General features: G+C 43.9%; 1 protein-coding gene across 3 annotated transcripts; it reads left to right on the top strand.

Annotated features, from left to right (window-relative positions):
* The first annotated feature begins 5617 nt into the window (after positions 1 to 5617).
* Positions 5618 to 24719, top strand: LOC149310190 (cathelicidin-2-like). 3 transcript variants are annotated; one of them, XM_089533938.1, is made up of 6 exons: positions 5618 to 5857; positions 7513 to 7644; positions 8011 to 8097; positions 20696 to 20803; positions 23159 to 23242; positions 24468 to 24719. In XM_089533938.1, exons 1-6 carry the CDS (start codon positions 5648 to 5650, stop codon positions 24549 to 24551), a joined length of 705 nt encoding a protein of 234 aa, XP_089390064.1. In that variant the 5' UTR covers positions 5618 to 5647; the 3' UTR covers positions 24552 to 24719. The 3 variants fall into 3 exon arrangements, with proteins under 3 accessions (XP_089390064.1, XP_089390065.1, XP_089390066.1); XM_089533939.1 differs by lacking the exons at positions 20696 to 20803; positions 23159 to 23242; positions 24468 to 24719 and adding an exon at positions 10204 to 10855; XM_089533940.1 differs by lacking the exons at positions 5618 to 5857; positions 7513 to 7644; positions 8011 to 8097 and adding an exon at positions 17963 to 18597.
* The last annotated feature ends 3228 nt before the right edge of the window (positions 24720 to 27947 follow it).

Raw genomic sequence — 27947 nt, 5'->3', positions numbered from 1 at the left:
GTCATAGAACCATAGAGTTGGGAGAGACCCCAAAAAGGGCCCTGATCCAGTCCAACCCCTTTCCTCTGCCATGCAGGAACTCTCCCTCAAAGCCTAACCGACAGGTGGCCATCCAGACTCTGCTTAAGGGCCTCCAATGAAGGAGACTCCCCAGAATCTCCAGGGAACTGCTCTCTGGCGCCCTCCTGTGGCTGCATTTGTACACTGCAGCCTCCAGAGGCAGAAGATAGAAAATGAAAACAATTACAATAATTACAATAATCATTTAATACATTAATCGTTTTTTCACATTTTTCGGGGGGAAATTAAATCCTTTTAAATAATAAATGTGTCTCTTTATTAAGCCGCCTTTTGGCAAAAGGGACACCCAGGGCTTGCTCTTACAACCCAGGCCACGACCGCTCGCTTTCCGGTCTGTTAGCCCTATGCGCCACCGCTGGGTGTCGCTAGCGAGGCTTCTCCTGGTCCTCTTATCCTCTCTGCGGTCTGTGACGTCACTGGGGAAAGAGCTTCAGGGCTTGCTCTCGGGCGCCCTCCTCTGGCTGCATTTCAGTCCTACAGCCTCCTCCGCCAGAAAAGAGAAAAGAACAACCACTAAAAATTACATTAAAAATTAAAATTCAAACATTTAAATAAAGAAGAAAATAAAACATTAATTAAAAAACCTAAAATAAATTAAATAATAAAATAATAGGAAAATAAAATTCAAAAATAATTTTTTTAAAAAATTCAAATAAAATAGGAAATAAAATTAAGAAATCAATTAAAAAATTTAGAGAAATAAAAAATAAAGCAAATAACCTAAAAAACGAAAAAGTTAAAATAAAAGAAATTATTTCATGTTTCTTTATCCTTATTTCCTCGTGTCTCGTGTCATCTTCTTCTCTTTTCAAGCGGTGTCAAACTGCATTAATTCCGCAGTGTGGAAGAAGCATCCAAGGAGAGAAGAGACATTCCCATTCTGGCCTCTAGAGGGAGCCAAAGTCCCAAAGTAGAATCCAGGTCATTCCTCCTCCTTTGCTGACTTTCCCAAAATGGGTCCAAAAAAGCAGCAACTCGGGTCTTGCTGGTTCTCCTCCAGTTTGTAGGAGTCTCCGGAAGAAAGAGCCATAACTGGTTTGGAGAGACATATACTTTCACATCGTGATCACGCTGGCATTTATTTGAGATATGAGCACATTAGGGACTCTTTCGGGAAAGAGGTGAATCTATTCTGAATCTGGGTCCGAACTCCAATGGTCCCAAAAATGTTGGTTTGCTTGTTTGCATCCTTCTTTATTTGACATCCTGCCTTTTTCCCAGTATGGGACCAAAGAAAACCCAAAGGGGCGGTCAATCTGGTTGAGACTAAACCCTGGACCAGATTCACTGCCCCATTGACATGGGAACGGCCGGTCAATAGCTATTTCTCTTCACTTGCAAGAGACCTTGTCCCTTCCAGAATCCAACTGTTGATCCCAACTAGGGTAGATCCATTGAATCAAGGGATTTGCCTGAGGACTGACTCACTATTGCAGGCTCTGCCCTAAAGGACGGTGCTAAGAGGGTCCTTCTTCCCTATTTACGTCCCCAAAAGGCTTCTTCAGGGGCGACTTCAAGAATATTTGCCCTGCTGCTGCTGCTGCAGAAAAAGGCTTAGAAAGGGGCACAGTTTTTGAAGAGTCCTTTCAGTTCAGGACTCATTCTGGGCAAAATTGGCAATTTCAGTATTTTTTTCCCGGCTGCAAGAAAGTGTCCAAAATTGTGTTTTCTTGCAATGGGGGAAATCATCAATCTTGAAATGGCAAATTTGGCACAGAATGAGTCCTGAACTAACCTTCCCAAACTGTGCCCTTTTCTGAGGCTTCCTTGCAGCAGGGAAAACCTTCTTGAAATGGCCCCTTAAGAAGTCTTTTGTGGATATAACTGGAGTCTATAAACCATGCTCTATTTCCCTGTGTTTTGTATAAGAATTAATGTCAGCCCTTCTGCTCAAAGGGTTCCAGGAAGACCATTGAATTTGTCCATGTTAAATGACTCTGAGGAAAGTAAAGCAGAAGCAAAGTCCTTCCTCTCCACTGCTAAGGATTATGGATAATCCATGTATTAAAAAAGCCCTGTCTATTGCTCTCTAAATATCCACTTTGTCTCTGTCTCCTGCGGCCATCTCACATCTAAGGTATCTCAAATGGTTGTATATACATTTTATATATATATATATATATATATATATATATATATATATGCATAGACTCTTCACATTATATGAGGATTGTAAGTATGTTTGTCTTGAACACTTAGAAAATACTCAGGGGTATCAGTGATGGCCATTTAGCAATTTCAGCCAATATCCCACCAAACAGTGATGCCTTTCTTGGCCAACCGAAATGCACAATCTACTCATTGCAAGCTTTCGAAGTTCCACTGGCTTCTTCTTCTTCATCAGGCAAGAGGTTGCAAACCAAAAACTTGGAGATGTTGGTCAGATGCCTGCATTTTGTTGTTTCTGCCCTTAGTGAGGATGGTAGGAGGAGAGTACATTTTGAGGCTGGTTCCTCCTCCTTCTGGCCATGCTTTAGGCAATTGGGAGATATGCAAAATCCAGGGAATTCAAAGTCCATTGGCTTCTCAACTCGGACCCTCTTTTGCAAGCCAATCGGTCTCCATTCCTGTGAGGCCATAGGCCTCCTTGTAAGGAAAGTCAATGGATTCCTCAAGAGGTTTCCCATGTTTTTGCATCAGGAATAATTTGGAAGATGTAGAGGTCAAACGTGATAATCCGGTCCAAATTTAAGAAGAAGGAAAATTGTTTTACCTTGGTTGAATATCCCACTCCATCGGCTTTTTCTTTCAACCAAGGTAAAACATTCATGCAGAATAAAACATGCAGAACATACTATAAGAAAAGCAGGCTTGGGCACAGAAGGAGGAGGAGTGAAAATAGGAGGAAGGAATATCAACCATGTTGAGATATGTAGATGACACCATACTACTAGTATACTACTAGTAGAAAACCTCACAGACCTTGAACAACTACTAAGGAAGATCGGAGAAGAAAGTGCAAAGGGAAGACTACTTTTGAAAATAAAGAAAACAAAAACAATGACCACAGAGAAGTTACAAAATTTGAATTACATAATGAAGAAATAGAAATAGTAAAAGGATTCCCATTCCTGGGATCAAACATTGATAGAAACGAGGACTGCAGCCAGGAAATCAGAAGAAGGTTAAGAATGAGAAGGACGTCTATGAAAGAACTGGAGAAGATGCTAAAATGGAAAGACATACAACTCAGTGCAAAGGTTAGAATCATAGAAGCCATTGTGTTCCCTATTATTGCCATGGATGGATGTGAGAGTTGGATAGTTAAGGAAGATGATGGGGAGAAAACCCATTCATTTGAGGTTATGTGGGGCTGGAGAAGAGTAATGAGGATCCCATGGACAGCAGCCAAAAGGACAAAGTAATGGGTCCAGGAGCAGATCAAGTCGGAAACCAGATGACCAAACTGAGGCCATCATACTTTTGGAGACATCATGAGAAGGAAAGACTCATTGGAAAAGAACATAACACTGGGAAAGGTGGAGGGATTGAGGAAGAAGAGAGGACGTCCACACGCCAGATGGATGATAGACTCTATGAAGGAGGTCACTGTGGGTTTTATAGGGTTGCAATGGAGGACGAGGCGGAGTCTTGGAGACAGCTCATCCATAGGGTCGCCAGGGGTCCAGATCGACTCGAGGGTGGATAACAACAACAAATGGACACCTTAATTGGTGAAGAATGACCCAGATCTTTAGGGACGATTCTTGAATGGTGAGTCAATGCAAATCCCCTGGATTGGAAAAAGAAAAAGTACAGTGGGACAAAATGTGCAGGAGAAAAAAATGTATAGCTGGAAAAACAGATCATGCGCAATTGGGGAGAAAAAATGAAGGAAAACTTGACACAAGAGGTGTATTAAAGGTTTAGTAAGCACTTAAAAGACCAGGGCAGTAGGCACACAAACTAACACACAGTTGTAAAGCAAACTGTGCAAACTGCATTATGATTCCTCCTTCTTTGGAGTGGGAACTGTCTCCTTTCCACTTTCACTGTTATTCGCTTGTAAAATGAGTTTGCAACTGCCATCTGAGTTGCGAAATAGAATGGCTTGCCCTGGCACAGAGGAAGACATACATCAGCATTTGCATTACCTTGGGTCTGGGTGACATATTGCTTTTAGAAAACAAAGTTCCCCCATTTGCATTCCTGGTGTGCAGAAGAACAATGATGTCCTTTCTTTATAAAGCCTTGAGAGCAGAACTACTGTTTATAGGACAGGATGGATCTGACAAGGTCAAAGAAGCATCTCAATTCAATGAATTCCAAAAATGGCCGAAAGGGTCTCTTCCCACCTGCCAAATACTATGTGACTGAGAGAGATCAAGATTTCCATCACGTCCATCTCTGGACAGTGGAGGGCTGCAAAAGCAGCCCTTTCTTGAAACTCATGCAAAACATGCATGCATTGACCAGGCTCCTGAAAGCTCCCTTTTGATCACTCTGTGTGTCAATCTGCTTTTCTCCTCACCCTTCCGCAGAATAGGATCCTTTCTAATCCTGATGGCAACTGCCAGCAGGAATCTGTTAAAGCAGACCCATTCAATCAGACCCTTCTCTGTGCGGCTGCCTCACAAAACTACAGCTCCCAGCATTCTGCAGCATGGAGCCATGGCACTTAAAGTGCTGTCCAACTGCTTTATTTCTGCAGTGCAGATGGATCTATAGAGTGTTTTACCCTAATCCAAATGGGATTTAGTCAAGAATTGCCAATGCAATTCTAGGCTGCATCAATAGGAGTATAGTGTCTAGATCAAGGGAAGCAATAGTGCCCCTCTATTTTATTCTACCAGGGAATCCTGGGAATTGTAGTTGATTGTGGCTCAGAGCACTCTGACAGAGAAGGCTAAAGGTCTCACAAACCTACTGATCCCAGAATTCCCTAGCATTGAGCCAGGGCAGTTAAAGCGGTCTCAAAGCGGATTATTTCTGCAGGGTGTTTTTCACCCTTAGGTCCCCATAAGTTGAATACACACAACAAAAAAACAACAACAGATGGACAGCGAGAAAGTGTGCACACTTGGCCTTTTCCGGACCATTGCAAGTTCTGTTCATGGCAAATATAGTCCAAAACAAGCCATTTTTACAATCTTTGTCCATCCCTCTTTGCTCCATTTCTGGCATCCTGAGACTCTCTCCAAAGGTTGTGCCCAAGAAGAGCCCTTTCTTTGCCTTTTGGAAACAGAAAACACTCAGCAAATGCACTTGAGGGCCTTGGTCCCCATCCAGGCCCCTTGAGCCTTTCCAAAGGACTCCAACAAAGAACAGTCTTTCTATTTTAAAACCTCTGTCCCTTGTTTGGCATCTGCTTCCTCCTCACCGTGTGCCCACCTGGTTCCTGGTTTGGGCCATTAAGAAAAGAAAGCCCCTTTCTTCCCTGTCCCATGATATCAGAGACCTCCCTGCTTTGCATAGGCAGGGATACTGGAACTGGCCATTGCCATTTCCAAGGGGAAACCCCAGCATCTCTTCCACATAGTTTATGCACCAGGACATGTGTGCATAAAAGGAGGTCTCTTGCACCTGGTAGGACTACCTCAGCCCCAAGGAGGTGCATTGGGTGAGGATGCCATCGGTGCCAAAGATGGCAAGTGGTTTCTGGAGAGTCGTACTAGCAGTTGGAGTGGCTTCGGCCACCATCACAGACTGCTCCTGGCGGAGGGAAACACCGCTGAGCTACGCCAAGGCAGTGGATCTCTCCGTCGACCTCTACAATGAACATGCGGGAGACAACATCACGTTCCTGCTCTACAAGGCTGTTCCTCACCCCGAGTGGGTAAGTCAGGACCACTACTCATATTACTTATTCCTGGATTTGGAGAGCCTGGCCTCTCTTCTGTGATCCTCAGAGCTGAAGAGAGAAAGAGCACAGCCTTGAAAAAAAGGGTAGATATACACTCAGTCCTCCACGATTATGGCTTTGACTTTGGCGGATTTGGTTATTTGCGGATTTGATGAACATCTGCTCTCTAGGAAAAGTCTAGGTCTTGCAGAGCAACTCTGCTGGAAATTGACCACAGAGTTGCACTGGAGGACTTTAGAGATTACTAGGGAAAACATCTCTTTAGGCACTTGCAGCAACAGCATTTATTATATCATTTTATTGGCCTGTTACAGACAGGTCAAAATAAAGCTGCTTTGAGTCACTTTGGAGGTATGGTATTTCAATGATGCATGCGTCCTAAGAGTCCAAAAGCCATACCAAAGCCATGCTCCAGTCCTAAGGACTGAAGTGCAGCTTTGGTGCAGCTTCCAGACTCTTAGGACTCATGTATCATTGAAATACCATACCTCCAAAGTGACTCGAAGCAGCTTTATTTTGGCCTGTCTGTAACAGGCCATTATTTTATTTTCTTATATCCCGTCTTTCTCCCAATATAGGGACTCACATTTACATTTCTATACAGCTTAGCAGTGAACTCTGCACTCTCTAAGGGCTTACAATCTGTAAACCAATTGCCCCCAACAAGCTGGGGACTCATTTGACCGACCTCCAAAAGGATGGAAGGCTGAATGGACCTTGGAGCCCTGCCTGGGATGGAACTCGCAACCTTGTGGGTGCAGGGCCAGCATTTAACCATTGTGAGCCATCAGGGCTCTTTTATAGGTCCTCCAGCATGACTCTGTGGTCAGCTTCCAGATGTTGACCATAAAGTCGCATTGGAGGACCTAGAGCAGCGGTTCTCAATCTGTGGGTCACGGCCCCTTTGGGAGTCGAGTGACCCTTTCACAGGGGTCACCTAAGACCATCAAAAAACACTTATTTCCGATGGTCTTAGGAACCAAGACACCAATCCTCTTTCGATTGGGGGTCACCACAACATGAGGAACTATATTAAAGGGTTGCGGCATTAGGAAATTTGAGAACCACTGACCTAGAGATTCCTAGAGAGGTGTTCTCTTGGGTTAAAAACAGAGTTGTTGTTTTTATTTGCTTTTTCCCACTTCCACAGGGGTCCTGGGCTCCTAACCTCAGCAAATGTGGAAGGCTCACTGTAACTGCCTCATTTATCAGACTCAGTGGCCTTTATGTCAATGGCACATTCTGTGCAGCTGTGGCTGATGCTTAAGGTGCCATGTGTCATGCCCTCCCTGCACCTCATAATAATATACTGTACTTGTGACAACATTAGCACTTGCCTCTTGTGTTGGGTTGCTATTTGTCTCGGAAAACCTGGAAAATCCCAGATTGAAGGGACTAAAAAATGCTGAAGCCATACATTTAAGGTACTTGGGAGTCCTCTATTGCTGCATTCCTGGGGACTGTGCTAGAGAACTCTGAGTTGTTATTTTCCTCTGCAAACTACCCATCCCAGATTCCCAGGTCAGTGCCATGACAGGTAAATGTGATGCCAAGCTGCTGTAATTTTGCAGTGTGTATGGATAGACCTTACAGATTGACGCCTCTGGTTTGGTTACTTTCTGTCTCAGGACCCAAATTCGGTAAATGCCCAGGAGCTGGACTTCACCCTGAAAGAGGCAGCATGCCTCCCGCCAGAGACCAATCCAACCCACTTGGAAGACAATGAGGAGGAGGAAGAGTGCGCCTTCAAAGCCCATGGGGTAAGGGATGGCCAAAGGCCCATCGGCCTTCCTTGGTATGATCTTTCCAGGTGGGACAAGAGGAAAGGGCCTTCTTGGTGGTGACTCTCAAACTCTAAAAATCCCTCTGCAAGAAGGTTAGGAGATCTCCCTCGCTGCTGCCCTTCCTTTTAAACTATCCCATCGTTCCATTGGATGAAGTCATGGCAATTAAGTGGTAAAAGATTGATATAACTGTGCAGGGTAGATGCACCTTCTGTCAGACAGAGAGGAGAGGAGAGGCTATTCTTTAGTTGCATGATGCAGGAATTTAAGAAATGAAATATGATGAAATTACGCCCCCCCCAAAAAGAAGAAGATTTAACCCCCTCTTTTTCTCTTTTGCAGCTGTTCAAAAAATGCTTTGGTTACGCCTTTCTCAACGAACAGCCGCCTGCAGCCGTCCTCACCTGCAGCGTCATCAGTGAGGAACAGGTAAGAACATGGAGCCATGGCAGTGAAAGTGCTGCCAGACTGGATTATTTCTGCAGTGCAGATGCAGCCATAATCAGAGAGGCATAGTAGCTGTCCCAGATCAGATCAGGGGGACGGTGAATCCATGCTGGGCTTTTTATATCGCTCTAAAGGAGCTATCCAAAGTATTGAACTTACCTGGAGAATATAATTCAGTACATTGGAGACCTCTTTTTAAATCCTGGTTAAAACATAGGATGCATCTACACTGTGGAAATAATGCAGTTTTGACATAGCTCCATCTTACAAAACCCTGGGATTTGTAGTTTGGTGAGGCACCAGCACACTTTGTCCCTTTAAATAAATATACAGACACCCTTGGAGAGTCTTGGCAAATAGACAAGGTGCCTTGGAAACTGTAGCAAGCTTACCGCTTTACTAGGTCTGCATCCACACTATGGAACTCTGGGATCTGTAGTTTTGTGAGATAGTTAGCCTTCTCTGTGGCCTTCCTTTCTTCCTCCTTCCCTCCACCTTTGCCAGCATTATGGTCTTTTCCAAGGAGTCCTTCCTCCTCAAGATATGCCTGAAGTACGACAGCCTCACTTTGGTCCCTTTGGCTTCTTCCAAAGAGGTTTCTGGCTTATTATTATTATTATTATTATTATTATTATTATTAACCTTTATTTATAAAGCGCTGTAAATTTACACAGCACTGTACATACAATCTTTTTAATTGGACGGTTCCCTGCCCTCAGGCTTACAATCTAAAAGACACGACACAAAAGGATAGGGGAGTGGTGGTGGGGAATAGGATCAGGTCCAGCAGATCTTCTCCACCTCCGAGGCCTGGACCAAGGCAGATGGACTGGAGGAAGGGCTTGGCTTCTTAATGGATGGTTAAAAGGAGGCTTCCTGGCTTCATCTGCTCCAGGAGCCCTTGGTTTGTCCCTTTGGCTGCTGTCCATGATGAGATCCTCAGCCCTCTTCTCCAGCCCCACATCATCTCCAAGGAATGGATTTTCCTCCTTTCTTAACTGTCCAGCTCTCACATCCATCCATGGCAATAGAGAACATGATGGCTTCTATGATTCTAACTTTTGTCCTCATTTGTATATCTTTGCATTTTAGGATCTTCTCTAGTTCTTTCATAGTTGTCCTCCCCATTCTTCATCTTCTTCTGATTTCCTGGCTGCCGTCCCTGTTTCTATCAATGATTGATCCCAGGTCTGGGAACTTGGGAAGGTCTTCAGTGGTCATTATTTTGGTTTCCTTTATGTTCAACAGTAAGCCTGCCTTTGCACTTTCTTCCTTGGTCTTCCTTAGTAGTTGTTCCAGGTCTGTGAGGTTTTCAGCTAGGAGTATGGTGTCGTCTGCGTATCTCAGATTGCTGGTATTCTTTCCTCCTTGTCGCATTGTTAAACAAACCGGCAGGCAAATGAAGAGATGCGAAACACGTTTTTCCCCCTCCCTCCGCTTGACGTGGTTCTCTTTTGTTCTCTTCCAGTTGTAAAACCGTGGGAGAGGGTCATAAAAGTGTCACGTTTTCCAAGCTGAAATAATCAGTTTGGCAAAAACGACGCTCTTGCAATGCTCTCCCAGGCTTTTACAACCTGAAGGGAAGAAGAGAAATGCGGAAGGAGGAAAAGAAAGTTTATCTTTGTTTGCCTGCTGGGTTTGTTCAAAATAATGCAATAAGGCTCTTAGTGGGGGATAAATCTGGGGGGTGCCTTTTAGATCCTAAGGAAACACTGTAAGAGAACTGCTCAGTTTGCAGCAAAGCAAAACCCAGGAGCCAGGAGGAGAAATACTGTAAGCCATGGGATTCGGTTGGGCAAAGAGGCTTGTTGGATGGCAACTCCCAGCAACCATGTTGGCTGAGGAATTTTGGGAGCTGCTGCCTGGGGATTCTGGGAGTTATTGCCCCGAGCTCCCCATTGAAGAATGAGACCATCACCAGAAGCCTTTCTCTTCTCTTCTCTTCTCTTCTCTTCTCTTCTCTTCTCTTCTCTTCTCTTCTCCTCTCCCCTCTTCTCCTCTCCTCTCCTCTCCTCTCTCCTCTCCTCTTCTCCTCTCCTCTCCTCTCCTCTCCTCTCCTCTCCTCTCCTCTCCTCTCTTCCTTTCTAGCCCAAGCACTCCAGGCGTGTGAAGCGGTTCAAGAAGCTGAGGAAGCGGTTGAGGAAACGGTTGAGGAAGGCTGGGCGACGTCTGCGCAAGCATTTGGGGAAAACCGTCCGCAGGATCATCACAAACAAGATTATTATGGTAGCCGGGAAGCTCATTGTAGCCAAAGCAGCCCCAGCAATTGGGAAAAGATGATGCAGAGAAGCAAGAAGAACCATCCTTGGTTTTCTTGGTCTCCTCCTTCGTCCTTCCGTTCTTATGTTTCTACAGTTTGGATATCCGACCAGCTCTCTGTTCTTCTTGCATCCTCTGCCTCTTTCTCCTCCTGCACTTTCCTTTCGTTGACGCTTTTCTTCTTCTCCAAAACCCCTTATAAACATCACCTTTGCCTCCTCCTGGGCTTCATTTCTCTTTCCGCTTTCTCTCAAGTCACTATATGACAGGAGTGGGAATAAAGGATCCCTCCGGATGTTGTTTTTTGTGGATTTTTTGGGCTATGAATCCATGTTCTGGAAGAGTTTTTGCCTGACGTTTCACCAGCATCTGTGGCTTTGGCATCTTCAGAGAAGGCTGGCCTGGAAGAGAGAGGGGTTTGTACATAGTGTGTGACTCTAGGTTGGGAGGAGTGATTTCCATGTTAATCTGTGTATTGCTCTGTACACTGTGAAGCAATACACAGATTAACATGGAAATCGCTTCCTCCAACCTAGACACTATCGTAAACCCCTCTCTCTTCCAGGCCAGCATTCTCTGAAGATGCCAAAGCCAGAGATGCTGGCTGAAACGTCAGGAAAAACTCTTCAGAACATGGATTCATAGCTGAAAACCCCACAAAAAACTATGGATGCCGGCCGTGAAATCTTTCGATTTCACCTCCAGATGTTGCTGAATTGCAGCTCCCAGCATCCCCAGCCATGCTTCCTAGGGCTAATGGGACTTAGGGGGACTTTATCACCAAAGCCACACTTTCATCCAATTAAAACCTTTTATGGGTTTCAACACAGGAGACCTTTTTTTTAAGAAGTAGGAAAGAGAAAGAAATTTTGATCAGATATAAAGATATAATAAGACTTGATAAAAATAAAGAAGTCCAAATGATATCTAGAGAAGATGTATCTAGAGAATGGAAAAAATAATAATTGCTTCCTGTATAAACAATTATCAGAAACATTTAAGATTGATAAGAAACTGGAAAGATTTGCAGAACAGAATGAGATGGATAAAATTATAGAAGAGGATGGTCAGCAGCATATAGCAAAGTATTATAAAGTGCTAAAAGAAAGAGAATTTGAATGGGAATCGATTAAACATGTGATGATAAAGCGGTCCACAAGATATTGGCTGGCAAACTGATTTGGGGAAAAACATGTATATATTAAATTTACTTCTTGCCAGGATTACAAAGAGAATTATCTGAAAATGATGTATAGATGGCATCTATCTCCATCTAATAGATTATTTAATAGCCATATTAAGAACATTCACTCAGCGATAACTGGATTACGTAGATTAAGAATAGAGAAAACCTTTGCGTTATAGGAAGAATCCAAGATAAAGGAATAATCAATGCTATTTTGGTTAATGGTAGAATATGAGAAAAGAATATGGTAAAACTGGTTTGATATAATACACTTAAGGTTGTCTTAACGTACATAAAACGTAATATATGATGATCATGGTTTTTTGTTTTGAATAATTAGTTTGGACTTCTATGAATGTCATTGGAGAGAATATGAGGAATCTATTTAAATTTAAACACAAGGAAGCCAACAAAAATAATAATTGTAACTGAGGTATAAGTATAGATGTCACGAAGAATACTTTGATTAGAGAAAATCTAGATAGAAACACACATATATATATAGGGATTGCAATCTGTAAGGAAGTTCTTTTAAGTAATGTTTGTGCTTTTATTTGTTTATTTGTTTGTTATGCCATTTGTCGAGTGTGTTTGTTCAGTCTAATGAAATGTATGCCCTTTTAAGTGTTTTAATTACGTTGGAAATGATTATATATATTCCACATTTTAGCTTCATGGGATAGAGGTGCTAGTCCAAATAAAATGTTAAAGCAAAGACCACATCTTGCTAATGCTTCCCAATTCTTTCTTTGCACTGGTGTCAATTGTGCCATTTTCCTAAACCAGCAACTTCTCCAAAGCTCCAGATGTGTGAATACCAGGTTGGAGGGTTTGGGGATTTGTAGTTCAATACATTTGGAGGATGCTAGATTGTGATACGATGCCCTAAGCAACAATGTGATTGTACAATGTCACTGCAAAAACTGGAGAGGGATCCTGTTTCTGTGATGGTTGTGTAGAAGAGGGGATTTTGGCAGGTGTTGCTTGTCACACAACAACCAGCATTCCCACTTACATATAAATCGGTGCATGATCTGAACCAATGGATTGATTCGACATCGAATCATGGTTTACACTACACTTGCCCCAATTGCATTTTCTGACTACAAAATAACCCACTTTTGGTTTACACCGATGTATGAATTGATTCTATTTAAACCAGTTCCTGGGGTAGATAACCCACTTGTGGTTCACACTGACTAAGGAATCGGTTTAAATAGAATTGTTTCCTGTGGGGTTATTTTTTTTAAAATGTCCATCACAGTAATCCATAAAAACATCATAAATAAATAAATTCCGATGCACATCCGCTTCACATTTGTGCGGAAGCAATTCTATTAAGATCGATTTGTGGAATCGAATCCGATCCGTTTCTGGTTCACACTTGTGTTGAATCAATTTGGTCAAAAAGACGTGGGTTAAATGGGTCTAGCAAATCCCCTCCTTCTCCGAATTGCTTCCACGAATTGCTTCAAGTGGGAACCAGGGTCATTTAAACCGATTCAAACCGATTTGCAATCCGGCTTAAAAGGTAGTGGGAATCAGGCCCAGTAACGAACCCCACGGCTGGAATCCATTTTCTGTGCAAGTTTCCTCCCATGTGATAAACTCCTGTGGCCCCAGAGCTCTCTCTAAAGCGGTACCAAACTGCATTATTTCTGCAGTGCAGAGGCAGCCCAAGAATGGAGATTCACCTTTTAAACAGATTTCTCCTTGCAATGTTTAATATCTGCTGAATTGAAAGATCTTTTCATTTGTTACTGAATAGCTGCTGTGGCAGCAAAAGGTGCCAGGGCAAACAATTGGCCCCCGTGCCCATGCCAGGTGCCAGCCTTTAATCTGTATTTAATCTGGGACTCTGGCTCCCAGAATCCCACATCGCTGGCCAAGATATCTGGGGCTTCTGGAAGCTGAAGTCCAAAATACCTGAAGGACCAAAGTTTGGGAGCTACTGCTGTATTCTGTACTCTTGTTCAGAAAGCCATTGCTCAAAAAAGGAGGAAGGGATGGATGGATGGAAAAACAGCCATCATAAGCAACGGAGCCCCTCTATTGCAAAAGGCCAGATGTGCCTCTGCCTCTTGGGGTTTGTCAGGAGCCACCTTGGCTTTCCTTTTGCACAACGATTCCTTTGCAATCCTGTGGCAAAGGACTTTGCTTGTCAATAACTTTGCAGAAGCTCCCAAAGAGGAAGGGAAGTTGGCTCCCATCCCAACCGTCACAAAGCCGGGGAAAGGAGAAGCAGACCCACAAACCAAAAAGGACATTGCAATGCTCAGTGGGTTGGGACAGGTCTTTTGTCTGGTGCAAAGAGAACTGCTGGAAAAAACCGACAGATTGCTTGATCTCTTAAGGATAAGGGCTTCCAACAGTCAGAGCCAAAAGCGGAGACGTCTAACCCAAGATACATCCATAGCGTAGAAATAATAAACTATAGTGCTTTTAGGGAAGCCTGGGATTCATAGTGTGTTTTTCCCGTTATTTTTATTCTTTCATTAGCATTAAAATGTAACACCTGTCAAGACCAAATAAAAGTAAATATTCTCTTCATGTACACTTCCATACAGTTTGCCACTTTCAACAATACCAATCTACCCTTAACATCTTTACTTCAACTTGAGTCCTTAAGAAACTCCAATCGCATATTATCAGATTCTTAGATTATATAAAGTTATGCATAGAGAAGGTGCTCCTCTTTCTGTAGCACAGAAATCTTCACGTTCAAGTCTTTGCACATTTCTGTTCTCTTCCTCTTTGGTGTTGTTTGCTATCCTCTCATATTCAAACAACAGTAGAATTGGTATTATTATATTTTTTGCTTAACATCATTATCCAAATAAAATTAACATACCTATCTAAATAAATTTCTGCATGTTCTGGAAGAATTTTCTTATCCCATTTCAGATATCTCCCCTAGATTTCTGGGATCTGTAATTTTGCAGGGTCTTTAGATTTCCCTATCATTGGGGCATCCTAGAAATCCCAGAATGGAGCCATGACAGTTAAAGTGGTGTCAGGCGGCATTATGTCTACAGTGTAGATGCACTAACAATGGTGCCATGCAGCACACAACTAAAACACAATTCAAAATGGAGGTTGAGGAGCTGGAACTGTGTCCAGAGGAGGGCCACCAAAATGGTGGAAGGTCTGGAAACCATGAAGTCCTATGCAGAGAGGCTTAGGGAGATGCTGGGTATGTTTAGTCTGGAGAAGAGGAGGTTAAGAGGGGATACGAGAACCCTATTTAAGTATTTGAAGGGGTGTCATATTGAGGATGGAGGAAGCTTGTTTTCTGCTGCTCCAGAGAATAGGACCCAGAGCAATGGATGCAAGCCCCAGGAAAAGAGATTCTGGCTCAACGTTAGGAGGAACCTCTTGATGTTAAGAGCAGTTTGAGATTGGAACACACTCTTCCCTTGGAGTGTGGTGGAGTCTCTTTCTTTAAAGGCCTTTAAGCAGAGGCTGGATGGCCATCTGTTGACTGAGAGTTCCTGCATGGCAGAATATGGGGTTGAACTGAATGCTCCTAGTAGTCTCTTCCAACTCTATGATTCTATGTTTAGCCTGGAGAAGAGGAGGTTAAGAATTGATATGATAGCCCTGTTTAAATATTTGAAGGGATGTCACATTGAGGAGGGAGCAAGCTTGTTTTCTGCTGCTCCAGAGAATAGGATCCAGAACAATGGAGGCAAGCTCCAGGAAAAGAGATTCCACCTCGACATTAGGAGGATCTTCCCAACAGCAAGCGCTGTCCGACAATGGAACACACTCCTTCCTCAGAGATTTTGGTGGAGTCTCCCTCCTTGGAGGTCTTTAAACAGAGGCTGGATGGCCATCTGTCAATGGGGATGCTTTGACTGGGGGTTCCTTCATGGCAGAATGGGGTTGGACTGGAGGGCCCTTCTCGAGGTCTCTTCCAACTCTATCATTCTGTGATTTTCACACTCCTGAGAATTATTATCCAACCTCCGTTTTTAAAGAAGGAGAGTCCACACTTCCCACTCTCAAACCGCTCTCATCATCAGACGGTTCTTCCTAATGTTTAGGTTTTCATTTGAATCCACTGGTTTGTGTCCTAGTCTCTGGAACAACAGGAGACCAACTTGCTTCATCTTCTACAGCTGCATGTGCATTGCAGAAATAAAATTGTTTGAGACACCTTTATCTTCCTCTGAGGCTGAGAGAGTGTGACTTGGCCAAGGATTCCCAGTGGGTTTCATGGCTGAGCTGGGAAGCAAACTCTAGTCTCCAGAGTCACAGTCCAGTCCTCAAACCACTACACCATGCTGACTCTGTATATATTTATATATACAAATTTACATATATATATATATATATATATATATATATATATTGTGTGTGTGTGTGTGTGTGTGTGTATAGTTAGTTGGTCCTCCACATTTGCAGCTTTGACGTTTGTGGATTTGATTATTTGCAGTTTTGATTAATATGTCCTCTCTAGGGATCTCTAGGGCCTCCAGTGCAATTCTGGCAGAAGCTGACCCTTGAGTTGCATCGGAGGACCTGGAGAGGTATTCTCTCAGGTTAAAAACATAGGCGTTTATCACACGGAGGTTATTGGTGCTAAGATCCGGGGTGAGTGCGGGTCGAACGATGCGAATTGAGGTTATAACATGGCTGTTTTATCACACCTGGTTGCCCATTCGTTGCCCTTCCGAACGGAGGGGGAATCGAATCCAAGGAAGTCACGTGATGCGGATTCAGGCAAAGCGGAGTGAGTGCACATTGTATTTCCACACCAGTGCATACCATGGGGATTCAACGATTCGAATTGGGACCCTTGCGCATGCTCAGTGGGGCTCTGGACGCATCCTGAACCTTTGCACTTCCAGATGAAGAAGGGAGCCTGGCTCCACTTTCATGGGAATGACAGCTTCCCCTTTCTTCCTCCCTTCTATTCTCCCATCCCTGGCAGCCAAATTCAAAGGGGTCCTCCCAGTCAGAACCCCCTTCCATTTCAGCCTCATCTACATCTATCCTCCTGACATTCTCCTCATCTATTTCATTGACATCTCTCCTTCCCTTTGTAACAGTTGTCTTCTCTTAGGTTGCATCCACACTGGTGAGATAATCCAGTTTAACTCCACTTTAACTGTCCTGGCTCAGTGCTATGGAATTCTGGGAACTGTAGTGTCCTGAGACATTGAGCCTTCTCTGCCAGAGAGCTCTGGTGCCTCAGCAAACTAATTACTTAAATTATTATTGTTATTATTATTATTTTAAAAATTAATTAATATTAATATTATTATTATTTAAAAATAATAAATTATTATTTTATTTTAAAAAATAAATTATTATTATTATTATTATTATTATGGGAGTTGGAGTTTGTTGTGGGGTCCTTGCCTTGAGGCTATGGAATTCTGGGAGTTCCATCTCTCCCTCCAGCCTCTGCTTCTTCCCCTTCAGATCTGCCATCTGGATCTCCATCCCTAGCCTCACGTTTATAGGGAATGGCACCTATCTCTAAATGCTCTCTGCTTCATCCAAATGTATCACCCACCGGCAAAATTATTGTTGTTGTTGTTGTTGTTGTTGTTATTTTGCAGTGAAAGAATTTATTAATAATAATAATAATAATAAATTTCTTTCCCTGCAAAATAATCAGTGTAGAAACTGCAGTTCTCCTTGGAAGTAAACCCTGCCTCCCCCTTGGCCCCACTTTGGAGGATGTCCTGCCTCTACCCCCAAAGAGTCCTTTGGAAACTTTACTAACCCCACTCTCTCTCTTTGCCCCCCCCTTTCCCTTTCTCCTCGCCAGCATATCTCTTGTCCACCTTAAAACGTGAAGGCATTCATGGGGGGGGGGGGGGAGCACCAGAAGCAAATGGGGCAAAATTGCAGCATGGCATCATGGGAAATTTGCAACCCAGGGGTTTTGTGGTGGTGTTCAAGAGCACAAGCAAAGTGTCATTCCACACCAGACCAATCAGCAGTGAATTCGAAGCGAGCCTCAGTGCGAATCCTGTCAACTCACTTATTTAGCGAACTCTCCCAAATGAGGATTCAGTCCGGAAGCACCGTGGAAGCACCACGCAAGGAGCTCCCATTGAAAGGAACCGGGTGTGAAAATACATTAACGTTATAACGTGAATTCGCATCGCTCATTTGCAGTCACCCTGGATCTGAGCTGGAAAAACCCCATTTGTCTTGTTTTCATTTTTTTTGGGGGGGGGGGGTTTCAGGGGGCTCTGTGGCCATGTTCTAGAAGAGTTTATTCCTGACGTTTCGCCAGCAGCATCTGTGGCTTTGGCACCTTCAGAGAATGCATAGTCTTTTTTATTTTCTGCTTTTCCGCTTTCACGGGGGTCCTGTGCCCCTAAGATCAGCGAATGTGGAGGGGCCAATGGATCATATATATAATATTTTCAAACTGTGTATGCTTGAACCCACAGATAAAAAAATCCTTGTCTATGGAGGGTTGACTGTACCTTGAACCACCAAAAAGCAAAGGTGTCACTGTCTCAGCCGCCCACAGGGGACAAACGTGGAATATTTCAGAATTCCTGATAAGGGAGGCTCAACTTGTATTAAAATAGCAAGTGCACCCAAATCCACTGCCTTGAACCATAAGGTCAAGAAGAGACCTTTAAAGTTCCCCATGCGTTTCACAAACACAGACAGCCGCTTCCGTCCTGCAAGAGACAACCCAAAGGATGGCGATGGTGCCATTTGCAAGCAGCGTCTGCTGACTATTAGTCAAGCCTTCAGGAAACCAAAGGAAAAGCCACAAGCCTGAGGAAACCCTTGCCTTGGGGCCCCTATGAGCCAGTAGCCCCACAAGCAAAGGCCAGCCCCAGAGCATATAAGGCCCAGAGAGCGGCTTCTTTTTAGAGAACACAACCATGGGCCACTTTTGGGGAGCTCTGTTCCTGCTCAGCCTGGCCACTGCGGTCCCCCTGGAGCCCCCCAGAAACATCCAGGACGCTCTTCCGCAGGTGGTGGCCATCTACAACCAAGGCCCCAAGGTCCAGAATGCTTTCCGGGTTCTGGAAGCAGTGGCTCTACCTGCGCAGGTAAGTCCAAAATAGGATGCCGGTGGGCAGGTGAGGGGCAAGCATTAGCCCCATGTGCCTCACATCAGGATTTCAATGTTCAGAGCAAGAAGTGACATGGCTTCCCCCATGAAAAATCATTTCTTCCAAGACCTCCTCTGGATTTGTGATGTTCTTGGAAGGTGTCACTTGCTGTGTGTCTTTGCAATCCATCTTCAGCAACTTGCCATCAAATGCATGTTCTGGTTGTTCAAAGATACAGCCGTGTTAGTCTGTAGAGATCTTGCAGCACCTTTGAGGCTAACTGAAATAAGGAAGTTGGCAGCATGAGCTTTTCTAGACTTAAATCTACTTTCCCAGATGCATTTGGTGAAGTAGAAAGCCAGGGACAGACCATTCAGAGGTGGTTGGTCAGTTCCTTGCTCTGAAACACAGCCTATAGCAACTGGCATTTGTTGGTGGCATCCCATCCATGAACTAAACAGGGCTGACCCTGCTTAGCTTCCAAGATCAGACCCAGTCTGGTGCCTTTAGAGTATTTGGGGTTCAGATGCATCCTTGCCAATATTTCACAGATGAAAACTCGGACACGTGTGGCAAGCAACCTCAGAGCGTGGTCAAGAGGGCAAAAGTTATCAGTGAGGAAGAAAACAAAAAGCTAGGAAATGCTGTGCAGCTTGCTTCTGCCTCAGCCGATTGGGAAGGGACGGACTTTGTCCCTCCTCTCCTCTCCTCTTACTGAGTTAATGGGGTCCAAACTACTTTTGCGCTTTGAACTCAGCTTGGATCAATGGAATTAAGTTAAGGATAAAGAGGGAAGGGTAATAGGATGAAAGAGAAACAGGACATTTTAAAAGCAGCAGGAAAAGCGGGACGACAGAGAATTATTCAGAAGCGTCTTTGCCAAATTAGGAGAGTTGGAAAGTATGGATGTGGAAAATCATAGATGTGCAAAAGGGCCGCTACAATACACAGTTAGTTATAACACTCTGATGTGACTTCACCTTGGTTCCATCCTATAGAATCCTATGGTTTGTAGTTTAGCAAGCTTAAGATGTTCTCCATTGATGAGTACCTCGTTAACTACAAATCCCAGGGTTCTGTAGGATGAAACCAAGGCATTTAAAGTGTCGTGAAACTTCTGCAACTCCAGTGTGGATATGTCATGAGAAAAATCTCCTATTGACCCTTCTGTGGATGTTCTGCCCGGCTGAAGCAAGTACCGGGATTACTCTTCTTCCCTAGCAGGGATCCCAGGTCTTCTATGCCAAGCAAATACACAGAATCCTAAGAGGCAGAATTTATGAGCTGAAAAGGATCTGCAGGTGAATTTTTTTACCAGATACACAGCAATAAATAAGGCACAAAGAGTAAAATGTTGAGACATATTTGAGAGGAAAGGGTAGTACAGAGGCTGTGGGGTGCATCAACATTGCAGAAATAATGCAATTTGACACCACTTTAATTGCCCTGCCTCCATCTTACAGAACGCTGGGATTTACAGTATTGTGAGGCACCCACGCTCTTTGGCAAAGAGAAGTCTCAAGGCCTTGAAACTACAAATCCCAGGATGCCATAGGATGGAACCGTGGCAGTTAAAGTGGGATCAAACTGCATTAGTTCTATGATGTTACCATCTGATGTTCTTTTAGTGCCTGTTTATCAAACCATTTCCTGTATTGCTATGTATTGTATTTGTATTATCCTACTTGAGAGTATATATTTTCCCTGGATGAAGATTAACCTTCCATTTTGAAGCCAAGCCCTCCCTCCAGTCCATCTGCCTTGGTCCAGGCCTCGGAGGTAGAGAGGAACTGCTGGACCTCTGACCCTCTCCCTCCACCACTCCCTTCTTCTCCTTCTGTCTCATGTCTTTTTAGATTGTAAGCCCCAGGGCAGGGAACTGTCTAACTAAAAAGATTGCATGTACAGCGCTGTGTAAATTTACAGCGCTTCATAAATAAAGGTTAATAATAATAATAATGTGACTATGCAGGAGCGTTTTGCAGTTTAGAGATGTTTCATGGACAGGTTCGTGATTCAAGGTTTGTTTGTTTGTTTAAAAAATGACTGCCAATCCCTGACCTTTGCTCCTTGGTTTGAATTTTTCCCCACCAAGAATTCCAACTCCATGATTCTCCAGGAGCTGAACTTTACCATTCAAGAGACTGTCTGCCTGGCCTCAAAGAAAGTCAATGCGGAGGAGTGTGAATTCAAGCCTGATGGGGTAAGAAACATGTCATTCTGCAAAGTTCTTTGCATCCTCCATTTCTAAAATGAGGGCCAAGGTGCTGCACTTAGGCAATGGAGTGTGACTTTACACTCACGGAGTTACCCTTCACAGGTGAATTATTTGCACTGCCAAATGAGCATGCGCAATGAATAGTGTACATCCATGTGCAGTGCACACTGCACATCAGTGTACACAGATGCTCACTGGCATTGCACACAGAACTCCGCTTCTGCTCCCATGTGTTGAATACAGTGGCTCCTTGTTATCCGCTGGGATTTGGTTCCAGGACTCTCCATGGATAACAAAATCCATGGATGCTCAAGTCCCATTAAACATAATGGAAAAGGAAAATTCTGCTCGCTAATATAAAATGGAAAATCAAGGTTTGCTATTTGGAATTTATTCTTTTTTTAAATATTTTCAAGCCGTGGACGTTTGAATCCGTGGATAAAAAAAATCAGTGGATAAGGAGGGCTGACTGTACAGCCTTATTTCATTAGCAAAAAAAAAAAATGTCCAGCCATTTCCATAGGAGAATTAGAAGTGTGTAAGACACCAACAGAAGGTGAGCAAAAGCACGCTGGGACTTCTTGTTATTTGTTGTCAAATTGACTTTGACTTATGGCTTCCCTGTGGATGAGAGGTCTCCAAGACCTCTGCTCCTCAATAGCCCTGTCTTGCAAATTCAGGGCACCCATGGCTTCCTCGACTGAGTCCCTCCACCTGTAACACAGTCTTCCTTTTTTCCTACTGCCTTCCACTTTCCTACAGCATTACCATCTTTTCCAATGAGTGATGTCCTCTCATGACATGTCCAAAGTATGACAGCCTCAGCTCAGTCATCATTGCTGTGACTTGAACTCCCAGCAAAATCACTTCTTCCCTCCATCTTCAATAGCTGTGTTTGGGGAGAGGGGAAGGCTGGCGGTGGTCTCTTGGTGCTGAGGTAACTACACTCTGCACATGCTCAGGGATGACACTATCTTCATAACAGCTCCATGTCTTCCAAAGCTGAGCCTATGTTTCTCAAACAGGTTCTGGGTCTAAGCTCCATAGGCATGTCAACACTGGTGCATATGACAGAAAGACAAGGAGACCCACCTTCAGATGTTCACAAGATGGTTGCTCTATTAGTCAAAAAGCCAGTCTTTTCATCCATCACTGCTCCTTTGCCTGCAGTTATAGTTTAATGCACAGCCATGAAACATTTCTCCTTCTCAAAGAAAGCAGATGTTAAACAGAAATTGAGATACGGGGGGAGAACAGTTGAAATGATGAGTCTCAGAGCATGTGCAGAGTCCTTCCTCACCTATTTTTAAGTGGATTTTTGGGTAAATAACTATGAAAATAGCCCTAACTATACATCTTTATATTCCAGCCAGCTACTTGAGCTGGATGAAATTCTGGTTGGGTCAGGAAAGGAAAAATAGCTGGTTATCACCGGGTTGTCCAGTTAAGACCCTTTTGGAAAACTAGTAATTAAAACAAGAATGCAATGTCCTGTACAGAGGTTTTGGCTCTGAACAAAGGAACTGTGCTTTTCTGTTTTGCTAGCAATGACCTTTCCAACTAAGCTTTCTGTCCAAAGTTAGTTGATCAGTTGCTCCTTGTTCCACCAAAGAGGCCTCAATCTTTGAGGAACAAGGAAATAAATCAGAGGCAGAAACCCACTTAGCGTTTTTAACCACTGCTTTTCTGTGTATTTATCCCTCCACATTTGCACATTTGCACTTTGACTTTTGCAGATTTGATTATTCACGGATTTGATTAATAGGTTCTCTCTCTCAGTCCTCCAGCATGACTCTATGGTCAATGCCCGCCAGAGGTTGTGCTGGAGGACCTAGAGAGAACACTTCTCTAGGCATTTGTAGGTCCTCCAATGGAATTCTATGATCAGCTCCCAGATGTTGACCTTAGAGTTGCTCTGCAGGACCTAGAAATTCCTATAGAGAACAATTATCTAGGTAGGCATTGGTAGGTCCTGCAACGCAGTTCTATGGCCAACCTCCAGCAGATGTTGACCTTAAGAGTTGTGCTGGAGAACCTAGAAACTCCTAGAGAGAAAATTATCTAGGCCTTTGTAGGTCCTCCAGTGCAATTCTTTGGTCAACCTCCAGCAGATGTTGCCCTTAGAACTGCGCTGGAAGAGCCAGAAATTCCTAAAGGAGTGCTCTCTCTCAGGTAGAAACAGTGGTTTTTTTAATATGCAATTCTTCCACTTTCAAGGGGGTCCTGCACCCCTAACTTCAGCAAACATGGAGGGCCCACTGCCTTTGTGTCTCAGGTCTCAGAGAGAAATGGGATATAATGCAATAAAGGAGTGACCATTTTCTCTTTTCAACTTTACAGCTGGTGAAAGATTGTTCTGCATACTTCTCCACCGAGCAGGAAATCTCCCAGATTGTCATCACCTGCAACGCTGCAGCCCAAGAGGTACATTTTCCATCCTCATAATGCAGAGGTGGGGGAAAGCCACAGCAATTTCCCATCCATCGTGTGGGTCCTTTCAGCCCTTGGCTTCCTCTCTGGCTAGGGCTGCAAGGCCTACAACTTGGTGGGAGTATCTTGATGCTGCCTAATAAAGGCCAAGATCCCTTATGGCGCATCAGGGTTGAACAATGCTACATTGACCGTCCCACAACACAGGAGGGTTTGGGAAGTGTCTGGCTATGTCCCTGTAGCCAAGAAGATCCTCCAAAGGTCTCAGCAGATAATGTCATCAGTCTGCGTCTGGCCACAGGGACATAGCCAGGTGCTTCTCCAATTCCTCCCTCTCCACATTCTTCCCCAGCAATGGAAGGGGCAGGAGGTGGGACTGTAGCAACTGAACAGTGAATCTGGGGATAACTTTGGTCATTGCAGAGGGCAGACAAGAACGCCAACCTTTGCAGTTGCCAAAAAATAGACAGACATAAGGCAGGCTTGCAACTGCATGTGTTACTAAGAGGACGCTATCCATTATGTGGAAACTTGGTTCTTCTTTAAAGAATCCCCAGCGATGGGATGGATATTAGGGTGGTTGTTATTGGCTTTGACTTGTAATGACCCTTGGAATGAGAGATCTCAAAAAAACTCCATTATTAGCGGCCCTGCTCGTTTTGCAAACTCTGGGCAGCAGCCATTATGGCTTCCTTGATGGAGTCCATCTATCTGCAACCACTCATTCCTACTGCAGTGGTTCTCAACCTTCCTAATGCCACAACCCTTTAATACAGTACTTCATATTATGGTGACCCTCCAGATAAAGGAGCAGTGTCACGGTTCCTAAGACCATCGGAAATATGTGTTTTCCAATGGTCTTAGGCAACCCTTGTGAAAGGGTCACTTGACCCCCAAACAGTCACGACCCACAGGTTGAGAACCACTGTCCTACTGCCTTCCACTTGCTCCAGCGTTGTTATCTTTTCTATCATCTCATGACAGGGCTGAAGGAGGATAGCATCTGTGTAGTCATTTTGGTTTCCAGTGTTTAATGAAATCTCAGGGCCTGAGGTTGTCCTGACCTGGCAGCCTTGGCCACAGATGGGTTTATGACCTCCTTCTGTGTAACTCAGACACATCCCTGGGCCCTTCCCAAAGCAGTTATGGGGTTAGCCATTGGAGGAGCAAGTGTTCAGCCATTCTCCATTAATGCCTTGCCTGCCTTTCTTCCCGCCAGCCAACCCAGGTCACCAGATTCCGATTTCTTGGTGGTTTGCTGAGAGGATTCAGTAGAGGATTTAAATGGGGTTTCAACGAGTAATTGCAAAATGCATCCATGAAGTATCAAAACAAAATGATCCTGAAGACCTAAGAACCTGAGAAAGAAGCAAGAGGCACGCTTCTGCTTTATACGTCTTAACCTTTCCTTGCCTCGTGACTACCTCTCCGGTTCACCTGCGATTGAATATAAAACGATATTCCAACATTTGACTGTGTCTAGTTCTTTCAGTTATTGAGTTAAGCTCAGGCCAGAGCTTGGGAAATGATTCAAAATCCCCCAGATGGCATGGCCATTGCCCTGAAACACATTTTTCTGGGAAGCGGAACTGAACATGCATCTACATTTCACAGACGGAAACTGGGACACCTGTGGCCAGACATCCGCAAAGTGACAAAAGTTATTAATGAGGAAGAAGAGACAAGCTGGGAGAGTCTGCAGCCATTTGACTTTGCCTGGGTCTTTTTTTTTTTTTTTTTGGGGGGGGGGGGGGACAGGACATCTTATTCCCACCTAGAAACTATATTTTATATTCCATGTTACACAATAGAAAAAAAACTGGGAAGGGGGCATGTGGTTCTCTAGCTTTGGTTCAAGCGTATTCCTCTTAGGCTCTCCCTCCCACCCAGCGGAATATTAAATCAAAATGAGAGAACCACATGTCCCTCCCAATTTTTTTCTATTATGTGTCTTGGAATAAAAGATACAGCCTCTAGAATATTATTCCTACCTTCCTTCTTTCTCCTTCTTCCCAGAAGACTCGGGCAAAGGCAAATGGCTGCTGCCTCTCCAAGCTTATCTGTAGAGAACAAGCTTTCCTATCAAAAACAGCTGAGATACTACTGAGACTCCAGTGTAGGTCATTTACAAAGCTAACCAAAAGCTGCTCCACATCCCACCCAAACCTCAGAACGAAATGGGTCCAGATGAACCACATCATCCAGAAATGTCTGGAGCTACCATGCCACCACCTTCTCCCATAGAGATGCATGGGATTGCATAGAATTTCCATAGGAGTTGGCAAAGAGTGCTCATTGCTCTAACATTCATCCTAAAATCATCATCCTCATCATCATCGTTGTCATCATCATCATCACGATGGAGTTTTCAGTAGCTGCTGCTTCCCTATGCAAAGTCAGCTCCCAATCTATAGATAAGAAGTCCTTGCTTAAAAATGGGGTGGTTATCTCCCCTTTCTCCTATGAAACTGCCAGCACTTTTCAGAACAAGGAAGAAAGGATATTTTTTTAATGGAGAAAATATAGGCCAGCAGTCTGCACCCGAAGGGGTCTATTTCTGCTGGAGTCCAGCTCAGGGACCCGGTCTGTTGGGGTGGCATCTAGTTCATTCTGGGGACCCCAGTGAACATCAGCAGTGATGAAGGACTAGTTTGGTCAGCTGAAGGGACACAAGCTGAAACTGCCTTTGCGGGAATTAAATGAGATTTAAAGTACATTTGAATTGAAACAAAACTTGCAAATTCAGGGAGTTTATCTCACTAGGGGACTGCCCAAGTGAAATAACGCAAAGTTACTCCAAACGCAAAGCAGAGAAAACCAGCAGCTTTTTTATTTTCGGCTTGTTCCAAAAGTAAAAAGCTGCTGGTATTCTCTGCTTTCCATTCGGATTAACTTTGTGTTACTTCATGTTAACTGTGATGTTGTCTGATAAACTTTAAGCATTTCTGGGTTTTCTTTGCTTTACATCTCGTTTAACTCCCATTTTCCTGCATGATCTTGCTAGTGTCATAAACGCCTTAGCATCTCCGTGTATTAAATCAACCATCATTTGGGGGCACCTGTGACTTTATTTCTCCTGGATATCCCCTCCAGGCTCCAGCCTGAGTTGGCTTGAGATCTGAGTGGACCACGGCCCTTGGATCATTACCAAGTATTGGGTAAAAGGTGGGATAAACGGCAAATGAAATGATGATAATAAGAAGGATAAGAATACATTAGGGCTGGCCTTTGTTGCTGTTGTTAGAATCAAGGTGACACAAGGAAGATGAAAATGGACAGCGGGGAACATAATTTAGAATACAAATTTCCCCTGGATGTTTGGTGAGCCAGGATTCAAGTCTCCCATTATGAGAGCGATTTTGCCTCAGTGAATCAAAAGCAGAGTATTTGAAGGAAACAAAAGGTTTGATAACCCTCACCAGTAAATACACAATGAAATCATTTAATGGTCATTCAAGAGAGAGCTTACTATCTGGGATGGGGGGGGGTTGTGTGTAAATGTAACTATACTTTATAGACACTGATAAGTGCCTGGTTTCTCTTATTTTTAATTTACTGCCCTCAAAATGTCTGAATTTGGAGCAGTCTTGCCTGCTTACTGCCTGCTTTTCAGTGTGTTCAGTTGTTTATTTTTTGTACTGACTTGTTTTTAAAAATATCCTTCTTGGGTTTTTTATGGGGTTTTTTGCCATGGAAAGCCACTGGGGTGACCTTGGGCAAGAAGTCACACTCTCTCAGCCTCAGCGATGGCAAGCCTCCTCTGAACCAATCTTGCCAAGAAAACCCCATGATAGCTTCACCTTAGAGTTGCCATAAGTTGGAAACAACTGGAAGGCACACAACAACAACAACAACAACAACAACAAGGCAAACTTATCATGGGGTTTTTCTGGCAAATGTGTTCAGACAGTTGGTCAAACAAACTACTGGATTAGGGAAAGGTTTCTCTCAAAGCAACCCTCTCCCACAAAGAGGCTTTTATCACCTCCTTTAACCACTGGGCATCAGCCCCACATTCGGGTTGTTCCCACTTAAGATTTGAAACGATTTAAAATACAACGTTTTTAATAAAATCGATTCAAAATAACACTGTTCTTATCCCGCTATCCGAATCGCTTTGTTCATCGTTCCCATCTGTTTGTTTAAATCGAAGTTTTTACCTGCAAGCGTTCCTACTTGGCATGAAATCGGTGTTTAAATAAAGCGATTCTTCTCCTCCATACCTTATTTGGAGCTGTCAATCAATAGTACATCAGAATGACGTAACGTTAATCCGGAATATTTGGAAGCGATTTATCTTTTGGCATCGTTTCCATTTCATTGACAGCCATGGAGAATCCCTTCAGAGAGCACAGAGATCAATGGGAGAGGCTTCTGGCAAAAAGCGAAGCTCTTTCCAGAGGAACTATGGGATAGGTTTTGTAGGGCAGCATCCTGTCTCCCAAGACAGCCAGGGAGAATCCCTTCAGAGAGCCCAGAGATCAATGAAGGAGGCTGCTGGAAAAGCAGGGAGGGAGCACTCGTCCCAAAGATTCTCTTTCCAGGGTTGGAGGAGAAGGCAGATTCCATTTGAGAAATGGAGGGAGAAAGGCTCTACCCCCCCCCCCCATTGATCAGAGCCCTTCCCTGCCTGGGCGAGATCAGATGCCTCCTCGCGAGGAGCCTTCCCTTCCCTGCCTGGGCGAGATCAGATGCCTCC

Source organism: Sceloporus occidentalis, unplaced genomic scaffold (genome assembly GCF_023333645.1).
Source record: "Sceloporus occidentalis isolate IW3139 unplaced genomic scaffold, rSceOcc1.0.p SCAF_7, whole genome shotgun sequence".
NCBI lineage: Eukaryota > Metazoa > Chordata > Lepidosauria > Squamata > Phrynosomatidae > Sceloporus > Sceloporus occidentalis.
Note: the sequence above shows the minus strand (reverse complement) of the source record. Positions and strands in the feature narration are given on the sequence as shown.

Bases quoted from the DNA above. Each gene is read 5' to 3' on its own strand.
- LOC149310190 (XM_089533938.1), top strand. From the start codon at position 5,648: ATGCCATCGGTGCCAAAGATGGCAAGTGGTTTCTGGAGAGTCGTACTA. The intron at 8,098-20,695 runs GTAAGAACATGG...TTCCCCACCAAG, and splicing joins GCGTCATCAGTGAGGAACAG to AATTCCAACTCCATGATTCT. The intron at 20,804-23,158 runs GTAAGAAACATG...TCAACTTTACAG, and splicing joins GTGAATTCAAGCCTGATGGG to CTGGTGAAAGATTGTTCTGC.